Source organism: Hyalella azteca, unplaced genomic scaffold (assembly GCF_000764305.2).
Source record: "Hyalella azteca isolate HAZT.00-mixed unplaced genomic scaffold, Hazt_2.0.2 contig3674, whole genome shotgun sequence".
In the NCBI taxonomy this organism is placed as follows: Eukaryota; Metazoa; Arthropoda; class Malacostraca; order Amphipoda; family Hyalellidae; genus Hyalella; species Hyalella azteca.
In genome coordinates this window covers 14,098-25,626 of record NW_025933916.1, presented here as the reverse complement: position 1 = coordinate 25,626, position 11,529 = coordinate 14,098, and the positions used below count along the sequence as shown (strand labels likewise).

The window sequence follows — 11,529 nt, the reverse complement described above, 5'->3', positions numbered from 1 at the left end:
CGAAGTTGAAGAAGTCATAATTGACCTGCACAAAGAGGGACTGAACAGGGTATGCTTTCGGCATGGTTTATCTTGCTTACACTCAAACTTGTCCACCAGATTGTGCACCAACTCCAACTGGATTGCTTTAAGTGTCAGAAGCGTTGAATTGACCTAGATTGAATGGATAACAAACGAAAATTCCAACACCGCGACGTGGCTTCCGTCAAGTTGGAGTGTGAAGTTTGTTTCGAAGAATACGACTCGGGCAACCACAAGCCGTTGTGTCTGGCAATTGCGGCCACACGTTTTGCTTCTCCTGTATCTCAAGCTTACCAAATGTTTCTGGGGCCAGAAACTGTCCTAAATGCAAAAAGCAAACAAGCCAACCCATCGGTGATATGTTAGTTATATATGCGTTGATCCCTTCTGGGGACAAATCTGAACGGGCCTCGAGTTCTCAACCTGAGGCGATGTGTTCCCTGCACTCGAGTTCTCAACCTGAGGCGATGTGTTCCCTGCACCACAAGACGCAGGATTACCTCTGCGTGGATTGCATGAAACTCGTGTGCTTCAGGTGCTTCAAAGTGGCACATGCCAAACATACAATTGAGTTGGTGGACGATCTGCCTCAGGGAAATGAAGTTGGTTACGCCAGAGCCGCGGTACGGACCAATATTTGCAAGAAACTATGGCCAGTTAACGAAATATTGAGTTGGATCGATGAAGTCATGAACCTAAATACTGACTTGGGAAGATGGAAGGATTCGCTGGAGATCCAGAAAGGACCTATAGAACAAGACCTTGAGTCCTGGGACGTGTTCTCAGTCATCGATATGGATGAGAACAAGAGACGAAAGTGCAAGGAAATTCTCAGCCGTCTGAAATTGAAACCTGTAGATACTACTACCAAGCTACTCGAATTCAAAGCGAAGTTGGATGCTGCCAGCAAAAAGTGCGAAGTGAGTGCTATAACCTATCGGGGTAACTTTAGAGGAACTTAATATTTTAACATCCGTATTGTGTGAGGCTTTACGCTGTACAAAAGAATGACCGGGGAAAGCTTGATATATGGAGTTTAAATGTTGATAGATTACAGGAGTGCGCCTAGTATTTTCACGTGCGTTATCTTTTTAAGCCCTTAAAATAAAAAGGCATGTGATGATCGTTAATTATTATGAGGTCATGCATAGAATCTCCACTTGCCAGTCTCATGAATTGAAACAATAGGCAATTAAATGACAGTTGTGTTTCAGACACCAAAATTTATGCTCTTTCCACATTTCTGTGCGAGTGTACTTTTTTTATGCACGGGAGTATCAACAGCTATTAAATTTCAGTAATTTACATGTTCACTTTAGTATACCTTTAAATCAGTTACTTTACGTTTTCACTTGCGTATAAAATTTTACAATCTGCAAATTAATTTTAGCAAAATGAAAATTTTTGACAAATTTCTGTCAACTACTATATTCGTTCCCTCATTATTCAAAATTTTGAAAAATGATCATAAGTAAATTTTTCTTCGAATACGTCAGTGGTTCCCAAACTTTTTCAGGCTGGCGCCCCCTTTGGCTCCCTAGTGAATTTCTAGCGCCCCCCACAGACATACGCATCTTTCTTGAAATCTAGTGCGCTGCAATTTTGAAAGAAAGGGTAAAACACAAATTTGTATTTCACAAATAGAACCCCATTTAGTGAACCAATATGTTTTTCAGCTGTTTCAACTGTTTCAGCACTAGAAACCTAAAAGGACCTCTCGGGCGAATTTACGGCCGGACTCGTGGCCGGTCTCACGACCAATCTCCAAATTCAATTATCAAGTAATATCTCCCAAACTAATCAACGCAGCTCTATGAAACTTGGAACATGTATTCATCAAAACCTCACGGTGATGTTTAGCTCGTACTTTATTTAATTTCACCTTCATTCGTGAGTTATACGCGTATATTGCGAAAAGGCCAAAATTCGCAGTGACCAAAGAATTTCTTCCTAACTATTGAACAGATATGAAAGAAATTTTGAATATACATTCCTAAATACCAAACGGTGATTTTTTAGCTTATAAAAATTTTTTCGATTTTACCTTCGTTTGCGAGTTTTTTTTTTTTTCATTTCACCGTCATTCTTGATTTCACACTTCCTTATTTTCGGCCTGTATCGCCGGGTAATTTGTCATTTAAATTCGCTGCGATCAAGAAATTTCTTCTAAACTACAGAACAGATTTCAACGAAACTTTGTATATAAATACATATATTTTTCACGGTTGTTTTTTGGTTGTGACAATTTTTCTATTCTGCTTCCGTTCGCGAGTTTTACAGATATAGGAGGAACGACCGGCTTCTCTACCGGCCGGTTTAACCAAAAGCCGTATACGTAAAGCCGTATAACTCGCAAACGAAGGCAAAACGAAAAAATTGTAGCGAGCTAAACATCATCGTTGCTGAGGTTAGGTATTTAAATACTAAGTTTCGTTCAAATCTGTTCAGTAGTTTGGGAAAAATTTCTTGATTACTGCGAATTTAGGCGCGTATTGCTGTTTAAATCACAAATGAAGGTGAAATGAAAAAAAAAAACTCGCGAACGAAGGCAAAATCGAAAAATTTTTCACGAGCTAATCACTACCGTTCGGTAGTTAGGACTGCAAATTCAAAATTTCGTTCGAATCTGTTCGGTAGTTTGGAAGAAATTACTTGATCACTGTCAATTTCGGCCCGTTTTGCCATATAACGTATAAGTATGACAAAAACAAACAATGGCAAAATTCAAACAATTTTCACGAGCTAAACATTATTGTTAGGTCCTAATGAATACGTGTACCAAGTTTCATCGAGTTAATTTCATTAGTTTGAGAGACATTCCTTGATCATTCAGTTGGGAAATAGGGTTGAGGTAATTTGACAATGAAGCATTAGGCGCACAATATAAATAACAACTACAATCATTCAGCAAAAGTAGGAAATTTTTATGCAGATTTCTATTGGTTCCCAAATATCAGACTAATGATTTGTCATGAACAGTTATTCAGAGAAAGGCTCAAACCTTTTTGATCCACAGTTCCTTTAACCACACGGCAGACTCGCATAACTTGTTCAGACTAACGTAAAGGCATATCGCCTTTAGAAGATTATTCCCCTAAAAATTAGGCAATATTTCCTTCCAGCCTCTCAATAATTTTTTTATCCACCAGGCGATGATGGCCAGACACCCCAACAAAGCTCAGGCCAGCCTACAGCCATTTGGTGGAAAATTCGCGCCCAACTGCGGGTCCGGAACCCGCCCTGCGAGGTCCGTCGGAAAGCCGTCAATCCGCCCTGCTTCAGAATTTTCATTCCTTGAAGTTGACGGTCCAGAGTCTCCATAATGAAGATGTCTTCTATAAAGATCTTTCTTATGATAGAAGATCTTGATTATAATCCTCATTAGTCCTGCTTGTGAAGGAAGGTCCTGCATTTGTTTAGTGTGCCTTCGATTATAGGCATTTAATCTATTCAATTTCGAATTTGGGAAGAAGAGAAGATAAAAGAATTAGCATGAGCTGATGTAAGATAAGGATTAGCATGAGCTGATGTAAGAGAAGAATTAGCATTAGCTGATGTAAGAGAAGATATAGCATGAGCTGATGTAAGAGAAGAATTAGCATTAGCTGATGTAAGAGAAGAATTAGCTTGAGCTGATTAAGAATTAGCATGAGCTGATGTAAGAGAAGAATTAGCATTAGCTGATGTAAGAGAAGATATAGCATGAGCTGATGTAAGATAAGAATTAGCATGCGCTGATGTAAGATAAGAATTAGCATGAGCTGATGTAAGATAAGAATTAGCATGACCTGATGTAATCCAAGTAATTATCCGATCAGCATGAAAATATTCATTGCATTGCAGGAACTTGTATTTTACGCAATTAAAATTCAAACTTGGTTCTCTGTTTTATCAGCAACGTTCAGCTGAGCATCTATTTATGCAACTTTAATTGCAAATAAGCGAGGTCGACAACCAAGCGTATAAAATATTGCTCTCTAAATCCTGTACGGTTACTTCATTCTCAGCGGTGGTTAAATATTTCCGTCTGTTCATAGGAAAAGGTTAGAAAGACGAAACTTTATGTTTCCAATCTGTAGTAATTTTGGACATTATTTATTGACTGGAGTCATCAAAATTTAAGTATCATTGGTCTGAAGTTTGTCTTATCTCGATGTTTCAGCTGCTCAAAAACAGCTCATCACTGCTTGGCACAACTCATTCGAGATTAATTAACCACTCACGAATGTAGATTGTTTCCATTCATAATAAGGCCATAGAATCAATTCGAAGCCCATTATCCATGAAATAATTCGCGCTGTCGACCGACGTGCGGACTCCGCTCAACCACTCCAGAGTTACGACCGTTCAATTACATGTGAATTGTATAACCTATTGATTCTTATGGTTGCTTTTAGCATTCGAATTTCATGCTTGTTTCTGCCTTTACCTCAATTAAAATTAACAGATGAGATTCATAGAATGAACAGATAAACTAGAACTGAATGTAATTGTTTAAGTTACATCCTGGAATTAAAAGTCAACAACTAGATATACTATATAAGGCTAATGCTGTTGGTTTTTACTAAAAAAGCTTCATAATTTACAAATATCGAATGATCAACTCAGCTCGGACCATCAAATAATGAAATTTTGAAGTGGCAGTACAGGATTTTGCTGCGAATGAAATATTCTTGCTTTATCCATTTCTGCATGTTAGTAGTGACAATTGTGCCCGGGTCGCCTGCCGAAGACCACAACTGCCCCGGATATAATGGACCATCATGATTCCTGCCTTCCGGAACGTAGCCTTCAACACTTCAAGCCGTCCGTATCTAGGCTGTGGGTCGAACCAGCCCTCGGTCGAACGGCAACTTGTCGAAGGACGATAAATTTTGGAACAGAACTATGCTATCTGAAACCTAACCTCAGATGCGGTGAACGTAAAATTACGTAATTTAACGATGGCCGGAAGTCAGATTCGATCCGCGGCCTGGTGGTGCACGGGAGGTGGTGGTCAAGGCCGGAGGAGGACAAAGCCGAATGGTGCACGGCTGATTGGTGGATATCCGGAGAGATCCAAGGCGTTCGAGTCAGGGCTTATTGGTGCACAAAATTGGTGGTGCACGGCTGCGCTCCCATTGTGCCCGTCAAAGATAGTCAATGGAAGGAAACCATTCATAATATTGATATGAAATTCTTCATTTCACAATTGAAGCACTATAAAATACTATGCATTTATATTTTTAACAATGACTGCAAGGAATTTGTCGTTCAGTGACGGAATAGCGATTATCTCGTCAGAGATTATGATAGTGAGTTGGAATGCGAACGAGAGTTTATCACGAACTTAGCATTTCATGTCTTTGTTGACGCTAAGCCTCCCGTTCTCCACTGATGTTTCCCCCTTCAGAGCAAACTTCTGATCCATCACTACGAGTACAGATTTAATGCTGTTTGCTTTAATAAAGAGGAATTCAAAGAGCATGATCTGTACTCATGTGAATTTGTAGCTGAAATGAAGGAGAACCTACTGAAAGTATTACAAAGACAAGCATCCAAAGTTCAAACGTGATGACTGCACCCAACTTTATTGGTATCAACGTTCACGATAGGAGCAGCAGCATGAAGCTCTTCACACTGCCAGTCTCGAGAAACAATATGCAGTGATATAATATTTAGGATTAGCTGCAAATGACGTTATTCGTCCTTTATTACATTATTACACTGCTCTCCGTACATTAAATTAATCCATAATTACATTAAGTCACTGCAATTCATTAAGTCACGGCAGGGTGGCCCTGTGGTTACAGTTCAGACTAAGATGTGCGCAGAGAGGTGCGGGTTCGATCCAAGCTCTGTGCCCCAGTTTCTGGTTAGAATCGGCGAGGAGGCCGGGCGGTTAAGGGGGGGGGGGGGGTATACCCATTGTTGAATTAATACAAGGTTGACCCACGCGACGCTGCTCCTTGCGGATGTCGTTTGTTGTTCCGACTGTGACGTCACTTTGGGCACAAAATGTAAATATTGTCGTGGTAGACGTTGTTTTCGTATAAAGTCTGACAGCAATTTACAAAAAATTTACCTCCTCTAATTCCTTATATAAACGCCAGTAACTGAAACTAGTCCCTCTCTAAGCATATAGCTCTTAAGGAGCAATTTTATCGTGTAAAATAAGTATAAAATACTTCAAAAAAAATTAAAAAAAAAACAAGTTTTTCTTGTGGACTAAAAAGTAGAAAATAAATTATGGCTCGTCCCAAAAAACGTGTGTCGGGCAGATTGATGATTAAAGCGAAAAGCACACAACACACGAATTTTGGAAATTTGACGGTGAACGTACAGCCCGACCCACGTTTTTTGGGGCGAGCCATAATTTATTTTCTACTTTTTAGTCCACAAGAAAAGCGTGTTTTTTAAGTTTTTTTAAGTATTTTATTTTCTCCTTTTTAGTCCGTTGCTAACCATGAAAAACGTTGTTGCGAGCCAATTTACTTGACGTACGTATCGATGATACGCAGCGCCTGCTCGTCATTAACGCCAGCGCCCGCACGTCATACTATATATATATATATATATATACAGGTTTGGTTGAAGACCAGAGCGTACTTTTTATTTACGATTTTCTTATTGTTCTTTTCGATAAGCCGAACAAAATTTCTAGCTGGAGCTTGGAGATCAAAAAGTAGATTACCGAATGACATTTTATTGCTTACGCTCTGGTCTTCAACCAAACCTGTATAAATGAAGAACTTCTGCCTAACTACACTAATATATATATATATATATACTTTATTCAATTAAGCCAATTTAGGTCTCTATTTGATAGTTTTAATGATTGTATCTGAAATTGTTAGGCGAAAATAGCCTGCATGCCGAATTTCAGATCTCTAGAGCAATCAGAAGTGGGCTAATTTTCGTTGTCAATGTTAACAACAAACAAATCCGCAAACAAACGCGAAACTAAGTTAAGAAAAACGTGTTAATAAATTGGAAACTAACTAAACGGGACCGACCGCGACTTGCTGACGCAGTGACGCTGAGAGGCTATAATAATAGAGCCCTCCTCAACGAATCCCAGTTTTGTCAAGTGAGTTGATTTCTCCATATCACTAATTAATTATGTCAGTTTTATTCTGATACTTCTCAGTTTATTTACAATGTTGTACATGTTTCAGTGAGTATCACATCCTTCAATAATCCTTGTAGCTATTTGATACTGTGGTGCCTAAGGCTAAGAGTAAGGGCTAAGGCTAATGCCATTGCATGCCCACAGTACAGATTAAATCAAAATACACTTTTGAGTTTATGTTAGGCGCTGAGAAACTAAGGAAAATTACTGGATAGTAGATTGCATTACCTAGGTGATAAAATTATTAATGATATAATAATTGATGGCAAAAAAAAATGACCATAATGATAATTACTAAATTAGATAATAGAATAGCCTATTTATGCATCCTGCAATTGTGCTGCAGGGTGGAATTTGTGAAATTGGGAGGGTCTAATATATGAAAATGTGAGCATATCACATTGGATATCAAAATCAAAATGTATAATTTTACATTATTTCTACCGAATATTTTGAAACTTATCATGCTAATATCCTGGATCAATCTTGAAGTTATGAACTCACATTTCCAAAATCCCACCATGATTCATTATTTTGGTGGCTATATTGTGTATTCCTATTTCTAATTATCATTTTTCACTTTGATGGAACTTATTCATGAATCACATTTGAAATATCTGCATCATTTAAGAATACACAAGACACTCTAACTTCTATGTCTCTTGTACTGACTACTGACCTGAATCCAGTGTGGAATTCTAGAGGGATATTAAATTAACCAGTACACATAGCATATTGGAAAGCAGGACCTGAAAGCTTGGAAAGGCCAGGAACTTTCCACTTTCAGTCCATTTACTCCATTATATTATATACATAACCTATCACTTTCCAGCTGTGATTTGTTGATGGGATTGTGATTTTAGCCCCTTCCAACGTTCCAGCTGAGATTGGTTATTGGAATTGCAATATTATCTGCTTTCTAGCTGTGATTGGTTGATGGGGATGCTTTCAAGCTGTGATTGGTTGTGCCCATAAGCCCTGCCCCCAAATATGGTATATGTACAACAGTACTGGTTAACTAAATACTTAACAAACTTGATCAATACAAACAAAAAGCCTGGATAATTTAAAAAAAAATCCATTAAATAAAAGAAAAATAGAAAATATCTATCAAACAATTTTATAACAAATCTGAGGTACTATACAAATAATACAATGGAAACAGTTTGTCCACTTTTGATCCTCCTTTCCATTTATAGTCAGTCACATGGCAGAGCACTGTATCAAAGGAAAGCATTTCACCTTGGTTGGAAAGCTTTTTTATAAGTGAACTTCCATTTCTAGAATTCCACCCTGCCTGAATCATTAGTTCTAATATATTACATGAATTACGACAGCCAATTTTATTAATAAATAGCTAATAGGGTGTTTAATTGGGCATTAATGGTGCATTGAGACTACATTTTACAAATGGCAATATCTAATAACTTGACTTCAATTGTTCAATATTGTATGAACAGGGAGAAATTTTTGAACTGGTCTGTAGAGCATGAAGTAATTTTTATAATACGTAATTTGGGGTAAAAAGCTAGATAAGTCCATCATGTTGGAATCCGAATTGCTCTACAAAAGATTGTTTAAGAAAAATTTGTATGAAAAAAATTGCAAAATCAACGGCTAGGACAATTTATCACTTGGAGCTTAATAAGTGCTAAAATGTTATTACTTTTCTCAGACTTTGACTGAGAAATATATATGTAGAGATGAAATTTTGAAGTCTTTACTGTGGCAGATGGAAGACAGTTTTCTTTGTGATGTACATGTTGTGTTGGTGATGAAACATAAGTACAGTATATTTTTCAGTCTTGTGTAAACTGTATTGTTACATTATTTTCTTGTGAAATCGTTACATTTTAGAGCAAAAACCCTTCTAGTCAACCTTATCAACTGGGAAAAATCTGAATGTGTGTCATGAATCCATTCTTGCTTCTGTTCTGCATTTGATTTGTAGATCAATCTAATTTATGTAAGTGACTTCATGACCAAATAATATCATATTGCCAAATTTGAGTCAATGGGAAACTGTTCTAATGTTTATCTTAAGTACAGGTGACTAATGTATGAAATTTCAAGTGGGACCTTACTTTCAGAGACATTCTAAGTTCATTATTAGCTTGATATAATGTTGTTCCATAAATTGCTGTACAGTTGGGGATTGTCATGTGAACGTCCTAGTTTCTTTTTACCGCCTTTTGCAAGAATAATTTATCTCTGTTCATACTAAGATACATTTATTGCATGATGCAGTAGGTCATGAATGAATGGAGTCCCCACAAATTGCCTAGACTGAATATTTTAATTTTGTAACTTTGAATTATCTATCTTCATACCATTTCATGTTTCAGGTTTGGCCGTGACTGTAAAGAAACCCAGGAAGATGAACCTCATTCCAGCCTGCTGATTGCTGCACCTAAGGCAACCCATAGAAGCTCTTGGTCCCACACACAAGGAAGTATGTTTAGCACCACAGTTTCTTCCAGTCCAGCATCTAACCGTGGAACACTGTGGCTCAAGATGCCGTTCGTGGTCGCCTCCACCCTTAATGCCCCTGAAACATCAGTGAAGCTGCTGTAATATAGAACGTTCCATGCTTTGAACAAGCCAAAATCTGTAATGTTCTTAAATCGTTTTCACCGTCCCAGAGTATGCATGAGCTTTCTGGAAAGTTAACTTGCAAGATTTTCCATCGAGCTATCATATAGTTTTCACATCACCGTTAAGAAGCTATTACTAACATTTTTTTAGCATTTTGGTTCTTCATATGCACAACTTATTTACGAGAAAACATAACTGTTCTTATATGTGACTAACACGTTATTTATTATGATTCAATGCAACTTAGTAAAAAGATGTTCATGTTACGAGGTTGTGCAGTAACATGACCTTTGGATAGTGGTATCTCTACAATTGGCTTGACCAGTTCGCTTTTAAGACCTTGTGTGGTACGTTTTGTCATCATGAAACGTTTTCAAGCTGCAGTACGTAAATATCTCACTGTGGGTCATAATAATTAGTACCAAGTTAAAGACTTTCTATTCATAACGAAGTAGTCGTATTTCTCGTAAGACTAGAACTTATTCCAGCAGTTGCACTGAAAAATTGGGAAACAACATAGGTGATCAATGAGTACATGGGTCTATGCCAGTGGATGAAAAACGCTGAACCCCCCCAACAACCGCCCTACATCAACTTCCGTCGTGCAGACTGGGAGGGCTACACCGCTGATAGAGGCCGCCTTTAGCGCTGCTGCTCCCCCCTCTTCCTGCTCCCAGGGGGAGATCCTCTTTAGAAGGATTCTCACCTTGGCGGCCCGCCGACACATCCCCCGCGGATGTAGAAGGGATTTCATTCCCAACCTCCCACCGTCTGCCATCCCTCTCATTCAAGAGCGTGACAGAGCCCGAGCCCTGGACCCCAACCACCCTAGCCTACCGGACCTCAACAACAATATCTCAGCCGCTATTTCCACTCACTCCCGCACAACCTGGATTAAGAAAGTCCAGTTCACCAACTTGCAGAGGAATCCAGCCAAATTCTGGTCGCTCCTGCGCTCCCTCTCCGGCAAATCAGCCAGTCAAGCCCCCAACCAACCCATTTCCATCAATAACTGTCACTGCAGACCTCTTCCTTCTGGCGCCAATTTACGCTGGTTCCCCACCACCAACGTGACCCCTCCTGCAGGTCTACCTACAGAGGCATCAAGCGCCGCAATCTTCTCTCCGACACACCCCCCGCATTCACTCCGGATCAAACCAGACAGGCAGTTTGGAGCTCGGCTACCGCCACCGGCCCGGACTCCCTCACCATCCTCCACCTCCGTCATCTGAGTCCCAGAGGCATCCAGTACCTCACCGAACTTTTCAACCTGTCCCTGGCCAAGGCCGACATCCTTGTCATCTAGCAGTTAGCCACAATCATTGCCATCCCAAAGCCGGGCAAACCTCCGTCCATAAGCTCATCCCCAAATAAAAATTAAGAGTGGAGCACCTATGTTTTTATGGTGGCTTTCGGCGGACGCCATAGGTGGAGCTTATATGATTTATACGGTGAATTAAGGGTGGCGTGCACCACCTATCCCACACCTATAAACTGCCAATGGCCACCATAACCGTAAAGCTCTTCGTACACCACATCAATGAGTCCGCATCAATGAGCCACCACCCTATCGAAATTCGAAGACCTGTCAGCCGCTGGCACACGGACGCCCCAGGTTCTTATGGCCGGGTAAATTAGAAGCTCTATGTCCGCATTAGGTTCCGGTTGCCGTAGCGAAATAAGCGCCGAAATGGAATCTTGTGAAATTACTCGTCGAGCTTGGGGCGATCGTGGGGCGCGCGTATTTGGTACCTGATACGTTCGGGACAGACACGGCCGAATATGAAAAATGCTTAAAAAAA

At 39.6% G+C, this 11,529-nt stretch overlaps 1 protein-coding gene across 1 annotated transcript; it reads left to right on the top strand.

Annotated features, from left to right (window-relative positions):
- The first annotated feature begins 271 nt into the window (after nucleotides 1-271).
- Nucleotides 272-11,033, top strand: LOC108670697. Its single transcript, XM_018158185.2, has 4 exons — nucleotides 272-941; nucleotides 3,171-3,268; nucleotides 9,478-9,702; nucleotides 10,814-11,033. The coding sequence occupies exons 1-4, from the start codon at nucleotides 381-383 to the stop codon at nucleotides 11,031-11,033; spliced, it is 1,104 nt and encodes a 367-aa protein (XP_018013674.2). The 5' UTR covers nucleotides 272-380.
- The last annotated feature ends 496 nt before the right edge of the window (nucleotides 11,034-11,529 follow it).